This window comes from Talpa europaea, assembly GCF_964194135.1.
Source record: "Talpa europaea genome assembly, chromosome: 4".
NCBI classification, from domain to species: domain Eukaryota; kingdom Metazoa; phylum Chordata; class Mammalia; order Eulipotyphla; family Talpidae; genus Talpa; species Talpa europaea.
Genome location: NC_140070.1, coordinates 69,151,977 through 69,179,917, shown reverse-complemented (window position 1 = coordinate 69,179,917; position 27,941 = coordinate 69,151,977). Strand labels below are relative to the sequence as shown.

Sequence of the window (27,941 nt, the reverse complement as noted above, 5' to 3'; positions counted from 1 at the left end):
TCCCTTCCCAAAACTTCTAAGGATTTTCCATGTTACCAGAAAGTATTCCAGCAGCATTTCATTTAATGTCTATAAATATATACTTTGAAGTCATGGAAATATTTGAGAATGCTGGCATAAGTATAGAGTACTGAGCAGTATTAATGTATTCTCAAGAAATCCCAACTGTTAGATTGACCACACAAAGAAATAAAGGTCAACTCCTATTAAAAACCTACCAATTACCACTTCTAGGTCAGATTCTGGAATAGCTTGTTTGCTGGACCAAGAAAAACTAAGGCCCTAGTACCTTAGACATAAGCAAAGCTATACTTTTCCATGCCTCATGTGTATTTCTTAATGCAACCAAGAAAACTACTTATATTATTATTATCATTATCATTATTATTATCCCTTGAATTTTCTGTGCCTTTCATGTCTCTGGGAAATATCCCAATCCTTGACCAACTTCACAGTATTATTCTGTTGATCTTTAAGAATAAGTTGCATTTTGTATTTTCAAACCATCTGAGAAACGTTTCATTATCTCCTCATATGACACTGATGGGCCCTGTCCTGTTTTTCTTCAGGACAGAATCTTCCTATATCATAATAGCACTTGTGAGCTACATTGTTTTCAAAGAATTCCTGGTCTCTCATCTCCACCACACTAAGGATACTACATTTTTTTCAGTATCTACAATACACACACACACAAAGGTGTATAAATATTTACTGACTAACTGGAAGAGTACCAGAAGAATGACTGACTGGATGAATACAATAGATGAATAAAAGAGACAAAAAGATCTCATCCAAATTATCATCCAACTATTAAGCTCATTATATAATCTAATTTGACTTGAGACCAGAGAAAGGGAAGATGAAATCAGTGATAAGAAGAAATGTTGTAACTTTGTATATGATATTAATCAGCTAATGAAGCTCCAAGTTTCTGCCTAGATCCATAGAATTAAAAAAGAGAAAATTTCACCACCAGCTATCTAGATTGATTTGCATGTGTTCAAATCTTCAAAGTATTCCCTTTGATTCCTTTAATCAATAGCTATTTTAGAAAGCTCTTCATTACTTCCTAATTGTCCAAATTCATTTTCTTCGTTTTTTTTTCTTATTAGAGAGATATTTTTCAAATGAGTTAAGTAGATGAGCAATTTTAGAATCATTATTAACTCCAAGCGTATCTCTCAGTTATTAGCATGCCCCTTCTCTCTCGAGGACTAAATTCTTTACTCCATTTTAAAAGGCCATCTGGTTCATTTAAAAGACTTCTTTCTTCTCATACATCCCAAATCTTAGCATATTTACCCTATGCTAAGAGGAATCCATGTTTACAATAACCCTAATCCTAGCTTCCTTATTACATTTCGAGTTTGGGATGAAGATGCAAGTAATACCCTATTAACAAGAAAAAAAAATATGTTAGTAGCATATACCTAGATTTTAATTCATCCCAAACAAGTAAACTGGTAAAGTCATAACCAGGGCCCAAAACACATTTTCCAAATAATTTAGATGAATATTTTTAACTTAAAGTATATTAAAGTTAAAGATGCACATATTCCTAGCTACAACAATCCCACTGCTGGTATCTGTGTCACAGAAATAAAAACATCATGTATCTCAATACTGACTGTTGTGGCAAAAATAGTGGAACAAAATGAATGTCCATCCATAAAAGTGTGGCTTAAAATTTATGGTACATCAACATCATGGGTGATTATGCAGCTATTTTTATGTGAATACATGAGCACGGAGAAAAAATATAAATGAGTATTCAGTAGGTTGTTACTGTGGAGGGGAGAGGAAGTTGAAGGGGGAAGAAGAGAGGCAGAAGGGAGGAGGAAGATAAAAAGGAGAGGTATTCACTATAAAACAATGTAGAGACTCTAAATTGATTTATGCAAAATTATATAGTGCATACGACTATGAAGAAATAGAAAAGAGTATCCTCACATACTGAGGGCAACAGAACTATAAGCTTTTATACTCTTGAATTGCATACTCTGCTAATTATTTATATTGATTTTTAAATTGAATTTTTATCACTTGAATTATAGCTTATATCATTTGAAAAATATCAAACTTATTTTCATTGTGACCGCTCCCTCTTTTCATGGTGATATTGAGAGAAAGGAAAGAGAGAGAGGGAGAAACAAAGAAAGACAGAGAGAATGGGTCAGCTGTCAGTAACTATGTACTCATACATAAGAACTGGAATCTACCCACTAGATAAAGAGAGGTTATAGGTAGCGCTGCCAAGCTATAATCAACCACTTGACAGACTAGGTGACCTATCATTCATATTCTTTTTAAAAAAGACAATATTTGATGATTTTAATTTTCAATCCACATTCAAGACCCAGCTAATGACCTTTCTTACTAACTGGGTGAATCCGTGTTTGCCCAAATGTTTGATTTCCTAGGAAATTTTCAAAATCTTCCATAAAATCTCTCCTAAATTTATATACTTTGTGAAAGCTCATTTGCTAGATGAAACATAACACTGTGTAGGAGACTTGAACTCCTACTTTAGCTTGTATATGCCTCAGAATTTATCAGTGTTCCTTTTTAAATTCAACAGGATTTCTACAGTGAGAGATGGAAAGTTATCACAATCTGAGGATAACACACCAGAACAATCATGCTGAACAATGCAATGCAGCCTCCTGAAAGGTGTTTTGTATAGTTGGTTATCTCACATGGTGATGGAACTCTTTGGTATATAAAAGAGCTTGTGGAAAAGACATATCGACTCTGCTTTTATTTAAAATATTTCTACATTTTCAACAACCCAAAATTGAAAAATAAAATATCTAGCTGCTTATATTTCAGAAAGCATTGTAATTGCTTTGGTAAATAAAAGTTGTTAGGAAGTTGGCATAATCAAAAGATTCAAGTACTGTTACAGATAATAAAGAATAAATTAATCCAGGTACAAATTCAAGGCCAGTATCATTATCATATGTCTTTTTAATTACCTTTCCCCTAAGGGACTTGATGCTTTGCAAGATTTGTTCTACCAAACAGATGAATTAATAAAGTAAAATCTAATTATTATTTTTTTAACTCTTAATAAATCAATGACATGTGTAATTGCCCATCACAGCTACTGATCAAGATGAGGAAACCCAGAGTTGCCCATGTATTAGAAACAATTTATTCAGTGGCAAATAATTTCTTATTATGGAATAATGTGTAATTTCTATTTGCTTTTTAAACTAATGGAAACAACTGAAGATACACCCCAGAGCTCATAATGCACACTGACCTCTGTTTCAGATCAGTGAACCTTAGTCACGGAATACATTGGTGTGAGAAATCAACTGTATTTTAATTCAAAATTTGTTTTTTTTTTTTAAAGTCAAACAACCCCCCCCAAAAATGTATTATCAGGATTAATTTACTTACAAGAAGAATAGCTTTGAGGTGACCCATGAAAAATATTAAACTTAAACTGTGCCGAGGGCAGGAAGACATATGGACATGAGTGACGAGCTCTCGGCTGCTTGCAATTTCACTTACAAAGATTCAGGTAATGGTTAAAAGAGAGTAAACATAACAGCAGAAGAAAAAGAATAAATTATTTTTTCATTAGCTTTTTACACACATTTCTTTAAACTCTCTAAGATAGAGGGTGTTTCATTTTTCCCACTCTAAAAAGATAAATGCAGATCTGTGCATCATCTGTGGAAACTAGCATGAGATGATCAAGTTAAAACAAATCCTTTGAAAGCACCTGATCTTATGGAAGATGTATTAAAGGATAATCATTCTAAAACCTCTGTGCAACGTACATCTTAAATGCACAGGTCCAAAACTAACAGTCAATAAAGTTCCAACAAGATTGAGATTTGAAACTGAGAATCACACAAATGTTGGGATTTTTAAATTTATTTTTAATAAACGGCATGAAAGTAGTAAATATCACATCATAAAAAATTATGCTATTAATTCCCACTTTGATCATTCACAAACCATAAAGATTTCAAAGAAGACAACTATACCAGCAATTTCAGACCACGGCGTCATTGACGAGTTAACGTCTGAAGTGAGAATAAAGTTCTCTTATTAAGCTGCTATTTCCTTACAAAATAGACCACTTTGTAGGAATGCCATTTGAACTCTTGTAGTGAATAATTACAACTAAACTACAAGCATATTTTCACAATGCTCAGTACACTTTAGATTGTAGACTTGTGCTTAGCAGCCCATTTTAAAAGCTCATAAATCCATAGAGGAATAAACCTGACATTAGTCTGAATCGACAAAATTGACTGCCCCCTAAAAGCAAAGCAGACAGTTCCAAATCAGAATAAAACGGTCTTGTTAGTGACTCACCGTATTGACAGTGAGGTCCCTGGAAACCCTCTGAGCACTTGCACTGCTGGGCTTCACCATTCAAGCACCTTCTTCCATTGAAACAAGGTTCCATTGCTGAGACAGCTGAAAGGAAGAAGGTGGGAGAACAGAGTTGAGGAAAAGAAAGGAAATCCTCAATGTAAGCACACAACTAATGTAAATACAATCTAGAAATTTCCATCAGTCCTCCATAGCAAGGTTAAACCGTGCTGTCATTATAAGTGAAGGCCTTGCTCTCTAAAACCTTGTAGAACTCTATGTAGAAGAATCTGCATCACCTGGAAGCTTGTTAAAATACAGAATCTCAGCCCCCACCCCAGACCTACAAATTAGAATCCACATTTTAACAAGACACTAGGTGATGTGTGTTTACATTCAAGTTTAAGTAACACTAACATAAAAGAACTCCCTGGATAAGGTGATCATGTGGCCAAAACAATCTAAAATCAAGCAAGAAACACTAATATTTACCAGAGGCAAAGACTGATAGGAGTCATACAATATAAAGAATTCATCCCCTGTTCTTTATTTCTCAGGTGTTCATAAGGTAGGTGAAACAAGATCAAGACCAGATGTTTTTTGGGTTTTTTTAAAGATTTATTTATTTATTTATACAAGCACTGGGTACAGTCAGAAGCACGGGAGGGTGAGAGAATTCACAAGAGCCAGGGTGGGGAACAAAACAGGCAGACTGACGAAATACACTGCTGAGGGGAGCAGCAGGCGCACCATGTGGGACCCTCGCTGGGGGCCGGGGATTGAACCGGCGCTGCAGAGGCTGTGGGCAGCTTCGCAGCCCAGCTTTTAACCACTGCACCACCAATGGAGGTCCAAGACCAGATGTTTTCATTGAGCTAAGACTAGACAGCTTCAGTGGCCCAGCATTGCCTGCAAATACACAGTGACCCTGATGCCACTGAAGACAATGTCTACTTAACATAAGAAGCCTCAGGCAACATCACTGAGATAGTCTTAGAACAGTAAGCACACTGGGGAAGGAGGCAGACTGCAGTCAAACCCCTCAAGGTATGGGGTAGCAAGAGAGATGAATTGTGTTGTGGCGCTGCATTGATTGCAACACTCGGAAGCATTTTAAGTAACTTGGTAATAACCATAAACACACAGGTAAAGGAGTTACTAAATGGAGCCATTTCTCCTGGCATGTATGAACTATATAATGCTACTACATCTACATCTGCTACTACATCTGCTACTTGAATGCTGTCAAACATATTCCAAAGATTCTGGAATGCCCTCATCAGAGGTTTGTAAAATGACTGCAGACCTCATCTTAAAAAGTAAATGGCCTCCAGAGTTCTGCAATTAATCATGACAAGCACAAGTTGAGAAATCGCATTTAGATTTAGTATAGTGATTTCCCTCCAGACTTTTGAATCAACTGTGTATTACAAACTTGATGATACGGAAGGGGCAAACAGGAAAGGGAGATGGAAGTCAAGGTGTAACGTGCCTGGCTTTAAATAAATGGTCTTTTTTTAAAAAAAGAGACAAAATATAAAGCAGCAGTTCTGTGGTCCTGAATGTTGACCTATCATTAGAAACACTTAACAGAAAGGCTTTTTGTGCATTTTTTAACATGTCATGTGTGAATTTTCAGTCCAGAGAGATGCTTTGAATCCTAGGTAATTCTAATGACAGCTAAAACTTGGCAGGCATGATATGACTGAAGTCCCAAACACAGCAAAGTCATTAGTTCTAGTGACAGAGAGTTAGACAGAAAGAATTAAAACTTACAGTGCAGGCAGCCAGGCTCTTCTGCCCGCCGGCTCCAACCAGGGCAGCACCTGTAGAAGGTCTGCTGCTCTATGCTGTATGTCTGTCTGTAGATGGTATAATACCTGGTCCTGAGAAACACAGGAACTTAGATCAGTAATGCTTCCCCTTAGGGCAAAGCGACCACCTTGAACCTACCACAAAATTCTTCCTCTAACCCAAACCCTGCCATTTGTACACACCCCCCCTCACTACACAAGCAACCAAATTCCATATAGGCAGGTATAGGTTAAAGAAAATTAACATGGGCCCCCATGTTCTATGTATAAACTATACTAAAGATCACCCCAACTATAAAGAAAGAAATGCAAAATTATAAAAAGAAATGAAATCTTGAAGGATAAGGTATATATTCTTCAGTTTCACATTTAAGTTCCTTCATATATTAGCCCCATTATAGCATGCATTCGCAAGTGATAATAACATCCACAAGGGGGCGACGATGGGATACTGGGTAGGAGAGGTGAAATAAATCTGAACACAGCTTGTGCTCCTAAAACGAAGCACTCTACATAAACAAATATTAAGCATATCTGTGGCGCTAAAAGCTCATGGGAAAGGAGAATTACTAAAATGAAAATGTTTGAAACAACTCCTTTGGACCCCAATGAACAAAAGCTTGAAAACATTACACAATTATTAATGGGAACCTCACAATTTCCCATAATACCAAACATCCCTACACAAACTAATTTCCTTTCTATCAAAATCAATGTCTTATTTATTCTTTATTATGAAAATATTAACATATTCTCCCCCCTTCATTCTTCAGGACCCCAAACCACAAAGGCAATTTCAAGTTCCATTTCCTCCAACTTTCTTTTCTCACCATGTATATCTACAATGCTCTTATTCTCCTCTGATAGACAGGACTTACTGCCTATACTATTTGTATTGACAATTATTCATCATCTTGAATAACTTAATACTGTGTGTATTTTGGGCCTCCCCTGGTGGCGCAGGGGTTGAGTGCTGGGCTGCGAAGCTGCCCGCAGTCTCTGCAGCGCCAGTTCAACCCCCAGAACCCCGGGTGAGGGTCCCACATGGTGCGCAGACCTCTCCTGCCGTGCCCGCTGCTCCCCTCAGCAGTGTATTTCGTCACTCTGCCTGTTCTGCTCTCCGCTCTGGCTCTGGTGAATTCTCTCACTCTCCTGCACTTCTGACTGTACCCAGTGCTTGTGTAAATAAATTAATCTTTTAAAAAAATTTTTTTTAAATACTGTGTGTATTTCTCTCTAGTCAGCATGTAAGTATAGGTTTGTATACCTTTTTTAAAAGATTATTTTATTTGTTTATGCATACAAGAGCTGGGGTGTAGGCCAGAGGTATGTGGGGGAGGATTTGCCAGAAACAGAGTGGGGAACAGAACAGGCAGATTAACTGAAATACACTGCTGAGGAGAGGTCTGCTGTGCCATGTGGAAACATCTCCCTGGATGGGGATCAGCTGCAGTGGCTGTTGATAGCTTCAGAGTGCTGAGACTTAACCCCTTGTGCCACCAAGGGGGCCCCACATTTGTATACTTATAAACAAAGAAAGGGAATACCAGGTTGACTAAGATGCCAAATACATCTTGATGTTGCCTCAACTCCAAATAAATGTCATAAATATTTGCTGAATAAAGGAATGTATAAGGCTACTAAACTTTGGAGAATAAAAAATATGAAATATTTTCCTTATTCATACTTGCTTTCCCTGATCTGAATGTTTGTATGGCAGTGGACTGTCTTTGATTCAGTCTAATATGAACAACGATTAAACCTCAAGGGGAAAGTACAGAAAATCCAATGAAAAGCCATTGCGCTGGGCCTCCCCGGTGGCACAGCGGTTGAGCGCTGGGTTGCGAAGCTGCCCGCACCCTCTGCAACGCCGGTTGGATCCCCGGCTGCTCCCCAGCCACCGGAGGAGGGTCCCACATGGCTTGCAGACCTCTCCTGCCGCCCGCTGCTCCCCTCAGCAGTGTACTTTGGTCCTTCTGCCTGCTCTGCTCCCTGCTCTGGCTCTGGGGAATTCTCTCACCCTCCTGCGCTTCTGACTGTACCCAGTGCTTGTATAGACAGATAGATGAGATAGAGAGAGAGAGAGAGAGAGAGAGAGAGAGAGAGAGAGAGAGAGAAATCTTAAAAAAGAAAAAAAAGAAAAGCCATTGCGCTTGGGCCTCCCCCCATGGCGCAGTGGTTGAGCGCTGGGTTGCGAAGCTGCCCGCAGCCTCTGCAGCGCCAGTTCGATCCCTGGCTGCTCCCCGGCCACCGGAGGAGGGTCCCACATGGCGCGCAGACCTCTCCTGCCGCGCCTGCTGCTCCTCTCAGCAGTGTATTTCGTCAGTCTGCCTGTTCTGTTCCCCGTTCTGGCTCTGGTGAATTCTCTCACCCTCCTGCGCTTCTGACTACCCAGTGCTTGTATAAATAAATAAATAAATCTTTAAAAAAAAAAAGCCATTGAACTATGATGAAGGCTTGGTGGTAGAGAAAAGAGGGAAAGAGAATGAGCTAAAAGACTATGGGTGACTTGGTGGTGGGTGTGATGTGGTAGCTTTCACATAAAAGTTGTGGCCCTATAGTTCTAATCATATTATGCTATAAACCAATGATATTTGAAAAGAAAAAATAAATGTGTTTTTAGTTAATCCTCATGATATGCATGCCAGATCTTATTTTCTAACTTCACAGACTAAAACATAGAGAAATGTAGGGACTTTGCTTACATTCACACAGCTATTAAGATCCAGGGAAATTTTTCTGATTTAAATTTCCTTTCAAGTTCCTGACTGTAGACCAAGCAAGACTATCTATATGAAGTTTTATGTACACACATGCACCTATGATGTAAATGTGAGTATAGGCAATTATAATTGATTTCATTTTATAATTTTATTTACCATTTAATCTATATTATCAGTGTTCTGCTATTTCTGTACAAAGGCAAACAAGTTATTTAAAAATGTACCAACTTTCATTTGGCAATAGTAAGAATAATAATAACAATATTTTCATACACCTAGATCTATACTTTTTTCCCCACTTTATCCTGATTCTAGAGTCAGCTGATTCATTTACACAAAATGTACACATTAGCAATTATTTGTACTAAATAGTACATATACGTTCTATAAAACTATTTTAAAACTGAAAAATAATCTGGATGAAGCCTTGAATCTTAGAAACTTGCTTTCCTCACATCTTCCAGCCTGCTGAGTTAGTCCTAATTCAAAGACCATAATAAACTTACACCAGTTCTAGGTTTTAGCATGTTACAAGAGAATGAGGGGCAAGTCAGACACTGGTTCACAAATGTAGCTACACTGATTCAAGTTATGTGAATTCTAGCAAACCAGCACAATTATCTCTTGGTCCTATCAATCAATCTTCTGATCTTCAGCTTTCAAAAGTCTATCATGTCATGAGGTAAAATTAGTGCATCTAATCCAAAAGAACTCACTCATAAATAAAATTTAATGTAAAGCAATAACATAGGTTGTCTCTGAAGGAAACAGATAACTCTGAAAGTTGCTGGTGAGCATAATATATGCCCACTTGGGCCTCCCTGGTGGCGCAGGCGGTTGAGCGCAGCGCTGTGAAGCTGTCCGCAGCCTCTGCAGTGTGGGTTCGATCCCCGCCAGCCAGCGAGGGTCCCACACAGAGAGGCAGATCTCTCCTGTCTCGCCCGTTGCTCCCCTCAGCAGTGTATTTCATCAGTCTGCCTGTTCTGTTCCCCGCTCTGTCTCTAGTCAATCTTCTCACCCTCCCGCGCATCTGGCCTGTACCCCGGTTCTTGTATAAATAAAATAAATATTAAAAAAAAAATATGCTCACTTACTTAGTCATAGAATTATCTTCTAAAATTTCTTGGCTAAAATATTTACATGCAGTTGAGACTTTTGGTTTGGATTTTTAGTAATCACAAGGAGTAGCAGAAATGCATTACCTTCTCTCGTAACCCACGCACCATCCTGAGCCGGGGCAGCCCTGTTTCCAAAGCTTGGCTGTCTGCGTGAATGCCTGCACACACGGATGTGGAAGGCCCACCACCATCAGCTGCTGTTCTTTGCAAACGTTTGGCCTTGGGGAAAAAAAAAAAAGAGTAGAACATAGTAAAAAATATATACTTTTTTTTTCTGTTCTATACATAAATCATTTATTTTTCCATTTTCCACAAGACGCTTGTGGTGACTTATGAAAATCCATTCAGTGATAAAAATACAACATGAAAAAATTAAATTCTAGTCTAGGAAAAGTAAGAATAAATTTTTAAAACAGGGATACAGTTATAAGACAATATCAAAGTTATCAGTTTCTATGTGCTTCGAAAAACTGAACTATAATACAAAGCAAGTTCTGAGCTCTTTCACAACCAAAAGAAACAGAATTACATGATCCCCCATTTCCTTGAAGAAAAGGCGGACTGATTAAACAAAAAAGTTAAATTTTTCCTGGAAAGTTTTCCCAAACAATATTACCCATTGGCACATAATTTTCACATATAATGCTTATCGAACACAAATATTTCACAACCAATACCAGTATATTAATGTTTCCTTATAGAAAGTTTATACAAGTTTACAGAGATTTACCAAGCAAATTATCTTTATGTTTTAAATATGTGGGGCGAGCTAACACTGACAATTTGGAATATCTGAAATTTTTTTATAATCTTTTATAATTTGAAGAATGATTTACTTAGGGATTAGCCCATAATAATTGTTTTTATTGAAAGCAATACTAATTATAAGAACAAGTTGGTCCAAATGCTCACACTTTTCATGCACTCATTCTGTTACATGCATGACCACTGGAGTCAGACACTGATGTCCTTATCTTTGGGAAACTTACTATCAGTCTGTCTTATTATCCATATTCATAACCTGTTGAAAATAGAAATCATTTCTGATTCAAGAAATGTTGTGCTCCCTAAATAATTCGGTGAACTTTTCCAGTTATATTATGATAATAATGATAAAAATAGTAATTTCATACTAACATCAGTTATATCACCCTCTATAGCTTGCAGTACCATGTTGCGATCACTTATTTCTATGGTCTTAGTAAATTTCACCATCTGATTTCACTTACAGCCCAATTCTCACTTTCAGATATATTTTTGAAAAGTGATGTTTTGGGATATCAACTTCACCTAAACTGAATAAAATTCATGTTGAACTTATTATTTATGAGTTTGCATAGCACATTTTTAATGGTTTAGATAAATACTGTAATGAACACATGTGACTAATGCTCATAGGTTGGGAATCTATAAAAATCATAAATAATTGGATACTATGTCTAAAGAAAACCTTAGCTTTTAGATACTTCACATTAGGGTATCAGCAAACTGTCTATACCTACACCTTTAATGTGAGTTTACATGGTTTTTTGTTTTGTTTTTTTGGGTTTTTTGTGAAAAAACTAGAGCCAGTTAGAATAAGCTCACTGTAACTTTGTTTTTTCAGTCTATATTTTGAAAACTTATACTTCCTCCAGCCTTCAACTCCATTTTGTGACTTATCCTTCCTCTATTATCACATCCACCTACCCATCTATACATTGATCTACCCACCTATGCATTAGTTCACCCATCCATCCATTTATGCATCAATCCATCAGATACTTGCTAGCACCTTCATGTGCCAGAACCATTTCCCCAAAAAAGGATTTGAGAATATGTAGTTTATATGGAAGGTGCAGAAAACATATGTAAGGGGATGGTAAAATGAGACAGGGAAGGAGAGCTAGCTAATAAATAGGTATAGTAAAGATCCAGTAAGAACTTTAGATGACTAGCCTTCCCCAAAAGTTGAGGGAATCTAGATATTTGTATACTGATCTCTGTCAGTGATTTGCTGGGGGGCTGCTTCTTCTCTAGCATTTCAGGGTGAAGTACAGTCAGGCATAGTCAGCTTCCAGAAGTCAAATAAATAAAATCTCATCTTAGCCAAAGTCCTTAGGCAAAGAAATGCAAATGATGGCAGGTAAAGAAGAGGGGATATGGGTACTGTACTGATAGTTTCAGGTATAGGAGGCACAAAAGAAAGACAGCTTAGGACCTCCCTGGTGGTGCAAGGGGTTTAAGATGCAACCTATCAAGCTATCCACAACCACTGCAGCAACAGTTTGATACCCGGCCAGGTTGCTGCAACAGACCTCTCCTGACTCACCCACTGCTCCCCTCAGCAGTGTATTTCAGTCAATCTGCCTGTTCTGTTCCCCGCTCTGTCTCTGATGAATCCTCTCACCCCCCACACCTCTGGCCTGTACCCCAGTTCTTGTATGCATCAATAAATCTTTTTTAAAAAGGCAGCTTAAATCACTTTGCATTAAGAACTGAAATCAAATAAAGAAAGAGCATAAATAAAAGCACCTAAATAAACATAAAATGTGAAGTGCTAAGAAGAAAGCAGTCAAGGGGCTGAAACAGGTAGGAAAGATTTTACTGAAGATGTGACACTGTGACCTGAAAGGGGAAGAGAAGCCAGTGAGAGAAGAAGCATGGAATATTATTCAGGTGGAAGAAATAGGGTGAACAGAGGTTTTAAAAGGGGAAGTTGCTTGCCTCCAGAGATCTGAAAGATGGATAAATTGTCTCAAATGAAGAGATGCTCAGTGTGGCAGACAGGGCCTTTCAGCCTGAGGAGTTTTGATTTTTATCCTCAAGGCACAGGAAGCCATAGAAGATTTATTGATTTCTGGCTCTGTTTCCTTCAGCCATCTGAGGTACAGGCATGTAATGCTGTCTCTCTGATACAAACTGCAGCTCCCTTCCTTAAGAGCAACATAAGTTATATCTGCTCATGGGCAATACAATAAAAGCCTGGCCCAATCCAGCCAGCCTGTTCCACAAGTTCTACCTTGAGATTGTCCTGATTCTTACAAAGAATAAAAGCACCATAGGAAACCTACCTTTAAAGAGAGCCAAAGCCAAAACCTGAAGTAACAGTGATCAAGGAAAAGTACAGAACAAATTTTATGCATCACATTGTTTTAGAATAAATTATCTACAAAATATGTAATCTAGATTGTCACCAATAATCTCTCTCTTTACATAATAAGAAATGTTAATGTCACTTTAAAATTTCATATATTACATTACTAAACCATAGTTAACTATTAGTTTTGGCCAAGATGAGATTTTATTTTACATTCTATCATGGGGAATGTTTTGGTAAAGCAGCATCTTTCTTGACCCCCAACACACACATGCTAATTAAAGTGAGTCACTTGGTTATTTCACTAGTGTCCTGAGTACATTTAGTCGAAAAATAATCTAAATCCTTTACTATGAAGCCTATAAATGCGAATAGTAAAAAGTCTGAGTAATTGAAGAATATAGAAAAATCAAACTTGTTCCTGAGATGCTTCCAGATATAACCACTGGTAATCATCAGCTATATTCATATGCAATTATTTCTGGATCCCACAAACATATTTTTGCATAAATAGGAGCACTTGAATATCAAATATTTAAATAATAAGCTCTTTTTTTAATTCAGCAACAATAAGGTATACATATTTTTCATTTCAAAATACACAGATTTATTTTAAATCATTTGTTTAATTCCAAAATATGGAATTACCATTATAATAGGATAAATTTAGCCAACACCCTATTGATATTTAGTTGTTTCTAATAGTTTGCGATATAAACAACTCTGATGTCAGACCTCTTATATAAACAACTGAATTACAGATTCATTTTTTCTTCTTAAATTTTTATTATTACTTTTTGCCCTGATATCCTTTTGCTCTAGTTTTCTTTTTTTATTCTCTCTCTTACATGTTTTAGACTTTCTCAAGTATGTCAGGTTTTCATTGCTTGCTCAGTGCATGAGGCTCCAGAAACTGGTTGGGAGCCATGTGTGATAGACTCACTGTCAAGTGATTGGGGTGAATTTTTTTTTTCAGTTCTTTAACGTAAGTGTATAAAATCTGATTTTTAGGGACATTCAGTTTTTCCAGAAAAGTGTCCCACTCTTCTACCTGGGGAAGTAAATACCTTGTAGCTAATGCTTGGGGACCAGACAGAGGAAAGGCATCCTGTCATTTTCACCCCTTTCCAACTCCCCAACAGTGCCAATCAGGACCCCTTCTAAAGATTCTCTGGTTCTTGATCACCAAGGGTAAGAATATATTCAATTGTTACATACAGTATTTCAAACACCTCCACCTCTAATTGCACATATCTCACCTGTGCACTCCTTGACTTCACTCTAAAAGATAAATGTTGACCCTCTCCAGGGTTCCACATGAAAGTCGAACAAGCCCATCAGAATAGTATAAAGAATACATCAAAATGGGCCTCCCCGGTGGCACAGTGGTTGAGCACTGGGTTGCGAAGCTGCCCGCGGCCTCTGCGGCGCCCGTTCAATCCCCGGCTGCTCCCCGGCCACCGGAGGAGGGTCCCACATGGCGCGCAGACCTCTCCTGCCACCGGCTGCTCCCCTCAGCAGTGTACTTCAGTCCTTCTGCCTGCTCTGCTCCCCACTCTGGCTCTGGTGAATTCTCTCACCCTCCCGCGCTTCTACTGTACCCAGTGCATGTATAAACAAAACAAACTAACAAATAAAATAAATAAATAAATAAAACATGCCTCTATAAAAAAAAAGCATAAAAAAAATAAAATGTTTAAAAAAAAAAAGAATACATCAAAATCAAAGTATCTGATACAGATGCAAAAAGAAATCATATCTGAGCTTCCACTATCTGAATAAAACAGAGCTTTACAATAATCATCTTTCACAAATGCCCCCTCCCACGCTCCACCACCATGCCAGGTAATCTCTAGTTGAGGAGGCAATTGACCTTGTGCACTGGAACAGCCCAAAGCAAATCTGCGTAAACAAATATTGTCAGAACCTTTCATCTTTTTAAGCTCTAAACTCTCTCTGATCAAGCAGTGTATAAGCCCTTATCCCTAAATGTTCAGGGAGCTGCTCTCTATAGAGAGCTCTTGCATGCTTAAGTAATAAACTCTTCTCCTGTTAATCTTTCTGTTGTCAATTAATGCCCAGGACTCCATGCATTCAAACTGAAGTTGGTAGATGAAAAGATTTTCCTCCCAACATTTTTGACAACAAGGCTAGTAAAAATGCCTCACACACTCTGGAAACTGTAGCTGAGATCTCTAGATCTCTGACCAAGTTGGCAAAGGAAGCTTTCTTATTAGCCAGATCTCTGCTTGGAGTCCAGTTGAGCGAAGTTGGTAAGAATTTTCATATAAGAATTTCAAAAATTGGACCTCCCCTGGTAGCGCAGCGGTTGAGCGCTGGGCTGTGAAGCTGCCCACAGCCTCTGCAGGGCCAGTTCAATCCCACATGGCACGCAGACCTCTCCTGCCCCGCCCGCTGCTCCCCTCAGCAGTGTACTTCATCAGTCTGTCTGTTCTGTTCCCCCCTATGGCTCTGGTGAATTCTCTCACCCTCCCGCGCTTCTGACTGTACTCAGTGTTTGTATAAATAAATAAATAAATCTTTAAAAAAAAATTGTGCTAGGAAAATTGGACAACTACACACAAAACAATGAAACTAGATCCCTATCTCACATCATACACAAAATTCAATTAAAATGAAAGGAACTGGATGCAAGAGTAGAAATCTTAAAACTCATAGAAGATAATATAGGCAAAACACTCTGTGATATAGGCTTCAAAAATGTCTTTGTTGATTCATATTTAACAAGGAAAATAAAAGAGAATATAAATAATTGGAACTACATCAAACTAAAAAGTTTTGAACAGTGAAACAAACTCTCACTAAAATAAAAACACACCTGGACCTCCCGGTGGTGCAGGCGGCTGAGCACAGTGCTGTGAAGCTGTCTGCAGCCTCTGCAGTGCCAGTTCAATCCCCACCAGCCTCAGAGCAACCCACATCGCAAGCATACTTTTCCTGTCTTTCCCACTGCTCCCCTCAGCAGTGCATTTCATCAGTCTGCCTGTTCTATTCTCTGCTCTGTCTCTGGTGAGTTCTCTCACCCTCCTGTACATCTGGCCTGTACCCCGGCTCTTGTATAAATAAAATAAATCTAAAATAAAATAAAATTTAATAAATAAATAAATAAACTAAAAATACACCCTAGTGAGCAGAAGAAGATATTTGCACATTCAACAAGGGGCTACTTATAAAGAATTCACACAACCAAAAAGAAAACAAATAATGCAATAAAAAATGAACAGAAGAGGGCCTCCCAGGAGGCACAGCGGATTAAGTGCAGCACTATGAAGCTATCCGCAGCTTCTGCAGTGCTGGTTCGATTCCTGGCTGGCTAGGGAGATTCCCACATGGTGAGGCAGACCTCTCCTGTCTTGCCCACTGCTCCCCTCAGCAGTGTACTTCGGTCCTTCTGCCTGTTCTGCTCCTTGCTCTTTCTCTCACCCTCCCGCACCTCTGGCCTATACCCCAGTGCTTGTATAAATAAATAAATCTAAAAAAAAAAAAAACCTTTAAAAAATATGAACAGAAAAGTTCAACAGACACTTCTTCAAAGAATCCCTTTTGATGCTAAGCAGGCACATCAAAAATGTTCATCATAATTTATTGTCAGGGAAGTGCAACTCAAACAACAATGAGACAGCAATTCAGACCGTGAAAATAGCCCATATCAAAAAGACTAGAAACAGCAAGTGTTGACAAGGATATGGGGAAAAAGGAGCTCTGATATGGGCCTCCCTGGTGTTGGTAGGAATGTAAACTGGTGCAGTCCCTATGGAAAACTATATAGATGCTTCTCAAAATATTAAAAATCAATCTTCTGGGCCTCCCCGGTGGTGCAGCGGTTGAACGCTGGGTTGCGAAGCTGCCCGCAGCCTCTGCAACGCTAGTTCGATCCCCGGCTGCTCCCCGGCCACCGGAGGAGGGTCCCACATGGCGCGCAGACCTCTCCTGCCGCCCGCTGCTCCCCTCAGCAGTGTGCTTCGGTCCTTCTGCCTGCTCTGCTCCCCTCTCTGGCTCTGGTGAATTCTCTCACCCTCCCGTGCTTCTGACTGTGCCCAGTGCTTGCATAAATAAATAAAAATAAATCTTTAAAAAAAAAATCAATCTTCTGACCCAATAATTCTACTCCTAAATATCTACCCCCAAAATACAAAACTATTAATTTGAAAGGGAATATGCATTCCTAAATTCACTGCAACATTATTTACAATAGCCAAGTTATGGAAACTACATAGATGCTAAAATAAAGAGGAAGATGTGGTATGTACACACACACATACACACATACACACACACACTGGAATACTATACAGCAATCACAAAGCAAGCACTTGCCATTTGTAACAACATGAGCAGAAGGAGTATGGATACCCCAGCAGGGTAAGAAGAGGGTTGAAGAATGTGGGGAGGGAGCACAACAAACTACAGCAGCGGACTACCATGTTTTGGCAGTTGACATGTTATAATAACAACACCTGAAGGGGGAGATCTTCTACTTCTAAAACACAAGCAATGTTGTAAATCAATTTTACCTCAATATTTTTTAATAAATTTGGCATGCTGAATTGCATAAAAATTATTGTCACATAGGAAAAGATGTTTAACCTTTCCATGGTTATATTTGTAAGGGTATGTATTATTAGTATCTCAGAGTATTTTCCTTTTTTTTAAGTAAGTTTGATTTTTTTTTTAAAGATTTATTTATTTATTCATACAAGCACTGGGTACAGTCAGAAGTGTGGGAGGGTAAGAGAATTCACCAGAGCCAGAGTGGGAAGCAGAACAGGCAGAAGGACCGAAGTACACTGCTGAGGGGAGCAGCGGGCGGCAGGAGAGGTCTGCATGCCATGTGGGACCCTCCTCCAGTGGCCGGGAGCAGCCGGGAATCGAACCAGCACTGCAGAGGCTACAGGCAGCTTCGCAACCCAGTATGGAGGCAAGCACTACTAACTGAGGAGAAATATGTTCATATGAGCTAGGGTGCACCCCAGAGTCCCAGTCCACAGTCAAAAGAATAAGGGCAGTAGGCTAGACTTCACTCCCCCTCCCAGAACCCTCAGGAGGGTACTGAATTCATTAAATACAGAGTCTCAGGTCTAGAACTCCAGAAAAGAGAGCTATCAGCAGTGCCACAAACACAAGCTTACCCACCCACCACAGGATACATACTAGTAGCCTGACCCCTCCAGGCCCTTCCCCTACCTTCTAACTCAGCAACTGCAAGATAAGGTCTTTGGACCTACAATAGCTGCAAAAGCCAAAAATCTAAAACCACAGAAAACAATGGTGTCACCTATTGGAAAAGTATAATTAGTATAAATCTCTAAGTCACTGCTACAGCTACTTTAAAAAGAATACAGAAACTTAAAGTAGCAAACAAAAACAAACAAAAAAAAACATTAACAAAAAAAACATTAACAAATGGCAACTTGAGACCTCAAGGAAATATGGTATCACAAGAAGAGAACAACTCTGCAGAATCTAACCACAAGGCCTGGATTTTATTTTTTTCTTCCTATCAGATAGAGAATTCAAAATACCATAATCCAGAAAATAAAAGAGAAGGAAGAATTCACAGAAAAGAAAGTACAACACAGATAAGATATTCAGAAAAACTAATCAGAGATCTAAAAGAATTCAGAAAAAAAATGCACGAACTAAGAAATAAAATTAATGAATATCAAGCAGAAATTTAAATGCTAATTAATCAAATAGCGTAGATGAAAGATGAGAAAACTAGACAAGATGAAAAATAATTCTAAAGAAAGTTTATGGAAGTGGGCCTCCCTTGTGACCTAGGGGTTAAATCTCAATGTTATCACTGCTATGGCTTGAGTTCAATTCCAAGTCAGGGAGCTAACTATCATATGGCGCAGCAGATCTTTCCCGTCTTACCCACTGCTCCCCTTAGCAGTGTACTTCAGTAAATCTGCCTGTTCTGCTCCCAATTCTTTCTCTTGTGACTTTACTCCCTGTACCTCTGGCCTACACCCCAGTTCTACACAAAAGAAAAAAAAAAAGAAAACTATGGAAACAAAATCAGGCAAATGGATGACTGATTCAGTGACCTCAATGATTACAAAGCACAAAGATTCAGGTGAAATATTAAAGAGAAAAACGAAAGAAAAAGTAAAGAAACACTTCAAGAACTATCCAATTCTAATAAGAAAGGCAACAGAAAGAAAATGGGTATACCAAAAATGAGGAGTAATAGAAAATATATTAAAAAAAAAATAGAGTTAAACTTCCCAAACCAGTTCATGAAGTGAAAATAATACCTGGCTATTAAGTGTACTAAGTCCTACACCAAGACACATAGTTGTGAAACCTTAAATATAAATAGACTGACCTTATCAGTCAAGAACAGTCACAGTGTGGCTGCTTGGATCAGAAAGCTAAACCCAACTTTCTGCTTTTTCCAAGACACCTATCTAAGATCCAAAGTTAAACCTGGCTCAAAGTAAATGTTTGGGAAACAATCTTAGAAGAAAATGGGACCTTAACAAAGATAGGGACAGATATATTTATATCAGGAAAAAAATATACTGCCAGTTAATAAAGGTAACAAAAGACATGGATGCACACCATTATAATTAAGGAATCAATTAACAAGGAAGACAAATGCATCAAATGATGCAGTATCAATATACATGAGCTAAATATTAGCAAATCTAAAAACAGTTGATGATATAAAGTACTAGTAGGGGATTTCAACCACCTTTTTTTAATCAGTGGACAGATGAACCAGACAGAAAACCTACAAGAAAACAATCACCTTAAACAAGGAAATAGACTACATGCACTTAATAGGTATTATTTACAGGGTGATGTGCCCCCAAAAGACTGAGTTCACATTCTTCTAAAGTGCACATGGAATTTTTGGACAATAAATCACATGTTTGGTCACAAAATGATTGTCAACAAATTCATGAAGATTGAAAATATATTAAGTATTTTTTTTCTGATCACTATGATACTGAACTAGGAATCAACCACAGATTAAGAATGGAAAAAAAAAAACAAACCTCTAATATGTGGAGACTGGGGACTACCTGGTGGTTCAAGGGGTTATTTTTATTTAAGAATAAAAAAAAAATGTTAAAAAATAATATGTGGAGACTGAACAACATGCTACTGAGTGACTAGTGGGATAAAGAAGAGTAAATAAAAAGATAAATTTAATATACCTGGAGGTAAAATATTAATAATTTTACACAAGGTATTTTTTTATTTTTTTAAAAGATTTGTTTTATTTATACAAGAACCGGGGTACAGGCCAGATACATGGGAGGGTGAGAGGATTCACCAGAGACAGAGAGGGAAATAGAACAGGCAGACTGACAAAATACACTGTTGAGGGGAGCAGTGGGCGAGACAGGAGAGGTCTGCTGAGCCATGTGGGTATCTCCCCAGACGGCCAGAATAGAACCTGTGCTGCAGAGGCTGCAGACAGCTTCACAGCACTGCGCTCAACTGCCTGCGCCACCAGGGAGGCCCAAGGTAATTTTTTTAGAAAAGAATTATTTTTAAATAATTAAAAATTAAAGACAAGAACTACCACAACCTATGTAATGAAGGAAATTCAGTAGTAAGGGGAACATATAAAGCAATACAGGCCAACATCAAGAAATAAGAAAGAGCTAAAATAAGTAACTCTACAAATAAAGGAACTAGAAAAAAAACAAAACTAAAGCCAGTAAGAGGAGGGAAATAATAAAAATTAGACTAGGAATAAACAAAATAGAAATAAAGTATGTTCTGAAAATCAGTGAACCAAAAACTGTTTCTTTGATAAAATATACAAAATACACAAGTCTCTAGCTACACTCTAAATAAACAGAATCAGAAATGAAAGAGAAGTTACAACAGATATCACAAAGAGAATCATTTGAGACTACAGTAGACTACTTTATGCCAGTAAATTGAATAATCTAGAAGAAATGGGGACAAATTCCTAGAAGCATACAACCATCTGAGACTGAATCAGGATAAAAGAGAAAACCTGGGGCCACCCTGGTGGTGCAAGGGGTTAAGACACAGCACTATGAAGCTGTCCACAGCCACTGCAGCACTAGTTCTATCTCCAGTCAGGGAGGTGACTTACATGGCATAGAAGACATCTCCTGTCTCTCCCGCTGCTCTCTTCAGCAGTGTATTTCAGTCAATCTGCCTGTTCTGCTCCCCACTCTGTCTCTGGTGAATCCTCTCACCCCCTGCATCTCTGGCCTACACCCCAGCTCTTATATGCATAAATACATAAATACTTTTTTTAAAAAAGAGAGAGAGAAAACCTGAACAGACCAATTACAAGCAAGGAAATTAAAACAGTAATCAAGCCTCCTCCAAAAAACAAAAAAAAAAACAAAACCAGACAATTTTAAGTAAGTTCTAGAAACCTTCAAAGGCGAACTAATGCCTATCCTTCCCAAAAATCTTCAAAAAATTGAGAAAAGAGGAAAGTTTCCAAACACATTTTATAATGCCAACTTTACTCTGATATTGAAAGCAGACAGACATAAGCCAAAAAAGGAAAAACCATAGAAAAACAACCCTGATGAACACATATACAAAAAGCCTCAAATAAATCTTAGCAAATCAAGTATAATAAAAAGAATCATACATCATGAACAAGTAAGATTTATTCCATGTCACAAGATTGGCAACATTCAATCAATGTAATTTACCACTTCAACAAAAGGGAAGAAAAAAGTAATATGATCATATCAGTAGATGATGAAAAAGCATTTGATAAGATTCAACATATATTTATGATAAAAAACACCCATACAATGGGCATAGAATTAACATACCTCAACAAATAAAGGCCATATATAATAAATGCACAGCTAATCCGATACTCAATGGTAAAAAACTGAAAGTTTTTTCTGTAAAATTAAGTAAAAGACCAGGGTGTCCACCTTCACCATGACAATGCAACATAATATTTTAAGTCTTAGCTACAGCAATTAGGCAAGAGAAATATAAGAAATTAATCCAAAATGGGAAATAAGAAACAAAACCATCACTAGTTGCAGAACACATGATATACATAGAAAATCCTAAAGATTACACCAAAAACTACTAGAAATAAACAAATACTGTAAATTAGCAAGACGCAAAAATAAGTTGCATTCCTACAGGTAAAAAATGACCTAAAAGAGAAATAAATCAAGAAAAAATCCTATTTACAACTGCATCAGCAACAATTCAAACCTAGGAATAAACTTAAAAATATAGATGAAGGACTTGTTCAGTGAAAACTATATGTCATTATTTTAAGAAAGAGACAAATATCCCAATCAAAAAAGGGGGCATAATGGACCTCACAAGCGGTTAAAGTCAGTGCTCTCAAGCTATTGCCAGTCACTGCAGCATGAGTTCAATCCCTGGCCAGAGAGCTAACACACATGGCACAGCAGACCTCTCCTGTCTTACCCACTGCTCCCCTCAGCAGTGTATCTCAGTAGATCTACCTGTTCTTCTCCCCAACATGTCTTTGGTGAATCCTCACAACTTCCCCGCCCCCGCACCTTTGGCCTACACCCCTGTTCTTGTATGCATAAATAAGTGAAAATAAATCTTTAAGAAAGGGGGGGGGGACAGAAGATACTTCTCCAGAGAATATATAATATGACAAACAGGCGAATAAAAGCATACTCAACTTCATTTATCATTAGGCAATGCAAAGCAAAGCCAAAGCCACATTAATCCACAGATGTGAGATGGCCCATATCAAAGAGACCAAAATCAACAAGTATTGATGAGGAAAATATTAGCAATAGATCTACCATAAGAAACAGTGATTCTACTTCTAGGTATTCTACTTCTAGGTATCCAAAGAATGCAAAAACACTAATTCAAAAGGATATATTCACTCCTACACCATTACAGCACAATTTACAACAGCCTAGATATAAAAACAACCTAAATGACAAAGGACATGGGAGTGAATTAAAAAGATGTAGTATAAGTACACAATGGAATATTACTCAGCTATAGAAGAAACTGAAACCTTACCATTTGCAACAACATAGATGAATCTGAAGGGGTTAATGCTAGATGAAATAAATCAGAAGTTGAAGGTCAAACACTTGATGATTTCACTTATATGTCTAAAGCAGAAAAACAAAATAAGGAACAGAAAAAAACTGAACTAAAATAAACCCTAGAAATCTGACTTAAGAATTGATGCTACCAGAAGAAGGATTGGGAGGTGAGGAAAAAAAGCCGATGGTGAAGAATTATAGGTGTTGTGGTAAAGGCTGCTTTGTGGTAACAAACATCTGAAGAGTTGTGATTCTATACCTCTAAATCATATATTGTCTTATAAATCAACATTACCTCAATAAAAGTAATACAAAAAAGAAATACCAGAACTTAAAACTAAAGACAGTAACTATTCCTACATTTCAAAGAGTGCCACCAATAAGCTGTAAGACATCTTTCTACATGATGTCCTTACAGGCTGAAAACCAACCTACTACTATCAACATGCCTTTCCCTTATTATTTTCCCCATGAAAGAACAGGTGAAAGACTAGAGATGAGAGCAAAGGAAATGAATGTACTGACTTTAAACAAGAAGTAGAAAGCAGCTTCTCTTTCCTGGCTGATCTTTGCTGAGCTGAAGAACTTATGGGCTTTATCTTGTGATTATAAAAGTGCAGATTTTTTTTTAAAAGATTTTATTTATTTATTTATACAAGCACTGGGTACAGTCAGAAGTGTGAGAGGGTGAGCGAATTCACCAGAGCCAGAGGAGAGAGCAGAGCAAGCAGACTGATGAAGTACACTGCTGAGGGGAGCAGTGGGCATGGCAGGAGAGATCTGCGCTCCATGTGTGACCCTCGCCAGCAGCCGGGGATTGAACCAGCGCTGCAGAGGCTGTGGGTAGCTTCGCAATCCAGCTCTCAACCGCTGCACCACCGGGGAGGCCCAAAAGTGCAGATTGGTAGAAGAATTCTTGGAAGTACTGACCATGAATCCAATGATGTTTTGAGTCTTATGTAAGTGAGTGCCTAATTTTGGTCCAAGGATGTGTGAATCAAAGTTAAGAGACCCTATTGAGACCCTATTTTACCAAATAAAAACCTTAGGGACCCAACCCATCTCAGTTATTCACAAAAGGGAACGTTGCATTGACTTTATGCAAAGGACCACTGAAATTAGAGAAAGGGAAGATATCATCAGGCCCCATGTGTTCACTGATCCAGTAATTACACATGCAACCAAAGAAGCAGTGGGCATGTGGACCACTGGTGGGAAACAAAGGGAAAATGGCTACCCCTCTCTTAGATGATGCTCAGAGACAGACAGTTTTGAAGGTGAAGAATTTCCCAAGAACACAGGGTACACCAACTTCTGGTAAAGCCAAGTAACTTCAGGCCCAGTTTCCATGACAAATAGCAAGTCAGGATCCTTCACCTTTTTCCCTCCTCCTCCCAACCCAGGGGGGATGAGGGCTGTTAGAGAAAATAGGAGAAAAAGAATATGCCTCAGACCAGACCACAATCAGCCTTTACTCTTCTGATCCCTTCAAGCTCTCGGGGCTACTCTAGCTCATAAAGGAAGAAAGTAGGAGCCAGATTTTGAAGCTTTAAATTTTTAACTGAGATAGAATACATTAATAAGTGAAAGTGTCTGGAAAACTTTGGAATCAGCTAGTCATCTCTTGTAAGGCTCAGAAAAGGGGAAACAACCAAAATAATTAAAAGTAACCATTAGAAAAATATAGAAGCAATTTCATTTTATGACTAATACTCTGAGTCTTCTGAATCAGTAGCACTTATTGATCTGTAATTCCTTCTACCTCAGTCCAGAAACAGGTGTCTTATCTTGTTAGCCTAGATTTATTGTCCCATTGTATGGCTAGGCCTATAGACCCAGAAACCCAGGTAGCATGAGGCTTGACTCAGAACATTGCCTCTGTGGGGCTGAATCTGTTTTCCCAGGGTTATGCACTCAGCTTCCTAGAAATCTGTCCTTTCTGCAGCAATTGAGAGGAAGGAACAGCTCCTAATTTTCTGTTTTGAGTCTAGCTGCAGGGTACTATTGTTCTTTAGCACCCTTAAGCCCCATTTAAATCTACCTTAATCTAATCTCTTCTGCTTCCATACCCATGGCTTAGAAAGACTGCACATCACCACAGCTCACCATTGCTTAGCATTTCTATACCTTTTCAGGTCCATCCATCCGGAGGTCTAATTTTAAATTTTAACATTTTTTTATAATGTTTTTAAAATATTTTACTTAGGTTTGATACTTTGTGTAGAGAAACTCAAAATATTAATACATATAATAGCATATTGACCAAAAAGTCAAGATTTTATTTTTTTTATTTTTTCAAATTTTAATTTATTTTTTATTATGTATTCTGATTGCATAAGAAGCAGGGACTCAAATGAATGCATTATTAATTGATGTATTTATTAATTACTCAAATCACTGCACTCAAATCCCCCATTATGAAGTTAATCGTATATGTTGAGAACATTAAGTGGATAAATATAAAAGACTTACATTTTTCTTGTGATTATATATTATATCTTAATTCAGGTCCTCAGTATTATAATGTATATTGTCTATTTTGTCAGTGACAGATATAGATAATAGTACCTGTCTTTTTGTTTGCATTCGCCTGGAATATTGCAACATTTTTTACTTTTCTTATTTTTTATATTTTTATTATTCAAATAAAAAAATATACCACCATGCATTTGACCTCCTCCATAATCAGTTTTATCTCTGTTCTCTTCCCTGTGATAACTTCAGTCCTGTTGTCAAAGTCCACCAGTTATTTTTTTTAATCCATTCACCTGTTTTGTTTCCTTATATTCCACAGATAGGTGATCTAATCACTCAGTATTTGATCTTTTTTTCTCCTGTTTTTTAAAAACATTAGTGTTTCCAACCGAGATCCAAGACTGGCATGGAGACAGTGTTCATAAGAATTACCTGAATGCGTGACTGTCTAAATGGTGCTCCAGTAATCAAGAAAACACAAATGAGTTAACAAATAAAAGGTCTTTAGAACAATGTCTGAAGCATAAATTCTTAGTAAATACTAGCTGATGGAGGATAAGAATAGGAAATTTGGAAAAGAGAAGCCACAAGACCAGAAACCTGGTGTAAGCTGTCGGTGAGGGTAAAAGTGATTAACACAGTCACTAAACCAGCTACGGGAACTAAAATTCTTTAGGCGCCAAGGCACAGACCCAAGCTAACTGTGAGACTACTGTTAGTGTCATAGGGCACAGACTAGAGGCGAAGATATAGATATTGAGAGCCAGTGTAGAATAGAATCTTTGGTCTCTTTCAAATTCTACAAAGTTATCCAAAATCAATAACAAGCAGGCCACTCCACCAAGGAATGAGCCCCTTCCAAAGAGAAGACTATATCAGTGCAATCTCCACACTGGCATGGGGCAGCAGTACTTCTGCCCACCTGTGACTATGCAGGTGCTTCTTTTCATCAATTCTCTCCTTCCACAGGGCAACAGCCTCCTGCCTGAGTGTGACCAGTACATGCAGATGCTTCCTTCACTGACCTCCCTCAGCGGAGGCAGCTCTCTTCTAAGCTGCCCACTTGTGGCCATGCAGGCCTCTCTCTTAGCAAACCTGTCCCTTTTGGGGCAATTCTTTCTGTCCACTTGTGTCTGTGCAAGTGTCCTTTATTCTTCTCTCCCTTTTCATAATAAATCTGCTCTTTCCGGTTATAAGTAACATCTCTGTGTCTTGGAGAAAGTCCCCTGGAAAACTCGCTGGTGCCAGTGAAAGGGGAGCTCTGGAAACTTTTCCCAGCGTGAAACCAAGGACCTCATTCTCTGAACCCAACATCTCCAAAAAATGACTCCACTAGCCATATATTTTTTAAGATAATCTTTGAGGCTAGACTTCTTAAAGAAAAATTATTTATAAAACTTAAATAACATCAACATTAATCAACATCACAGCTGATTTTTATAAAACAAATGAAAGTAGATAATGTGTCATTTTGCAAATTCAAAATCTAATATGACACTTCCAAATAAAAGTGCTAATTGAAATTAACAAGAGTGAGGCCTCCCTGGTGGCGCAGGAGTTAAAGTCTCAGCATTATCAAGCGGCCTGAAGTTATCACTAGCCACTGTGGCATGAGTTCAATTCCCGGGAGGAAGCTAACACAACATGGCACTGCAAACCTTTCTTTATCTTACCCACTGCTCCCCTCAGCAATGTATTTCAGTAGATCTGCCTGTTCCGCTCCCCACTCTGTCTCTGGTGAATCCTCTTAACCCCTGCACTTATAGCCTCCACCCCAGTTCTTGTATGCATAAATAAAAAAAAATAAATCTTCAGGGCCTCCCTGGTGGTGCAAGGGGTTAAGGCTCAACCTATGGGGCTGTCCATAGCCACTGAAGCATGGGTTCAATCCCCAGCCAGGGAGCTGCCCATATGGCGCAGCAGACCTCTCCGACTCGCCCGCTGCTCCCCTCAGCCATGTACTTTGGTCAATCTGCTTGTTCTGTTCCCCACTCTGTCTCTGGTGAATCCTCTCACTCCCCCACTTCTCTGGCCTATATCCCAGTTCTTAGATGCATAAACAGATAAATCTTTGAAAAATAAATTAAAAAAAATAAAATTAACAAAAGGCATGCACCACACTGCTGCTGCTGCCACCAGGCCTTCTGTCCCCCCAGGTATGGATAAGCTTGTGCTCTCCAATGTTACGACATAATCTCAGACCAGACACTAACTTTCCTGTTCCTTAAGCCACTTGTATAAGATTATAGAGTCAAAAGCTGTGTGACCTGAGATGTTAGAATGAAATCAAGAAGAAAAAATCAAAATTTAAAAAAAAAAATTCACTGTTATGTTTCAAAAGTTTA

General features: G+C 38.2%; 1 protein-coding gene across 1 annotated transcript in view; it reads right to left on the bottom strand.

Moving 5' to 3' along the window:
* The window catches only part of LOC311170242 (EGF-like and EMI domain-containing protein 1), a gene marked incomplete at both ends in the record, with an annotated part of 629,838 nt that overhangs the window by 539,686 nt on the left and 62,211 nt on the right, over positions 1-27,941 (bottom strand). The window contains 4 exons of the mRNA XM_084232626.1: positions 4,339-4,443; positions 6,115-6,224; positions 7,840-7,892; positions 10,078-10,212. Coding sequence (XP_084088752.1) covers positions 4,339-4,443; positions 6,115-6,224; positions 7,840-7,892; positions 10,078-10,212 — 403 coding nt within the window. The remainder of the gene's footprint in view (positions 1-4,338; positions 4,444-6,114; positions 6,225-7,839; positions 7,893-10,077; positions 10,213-27,941) is intronic.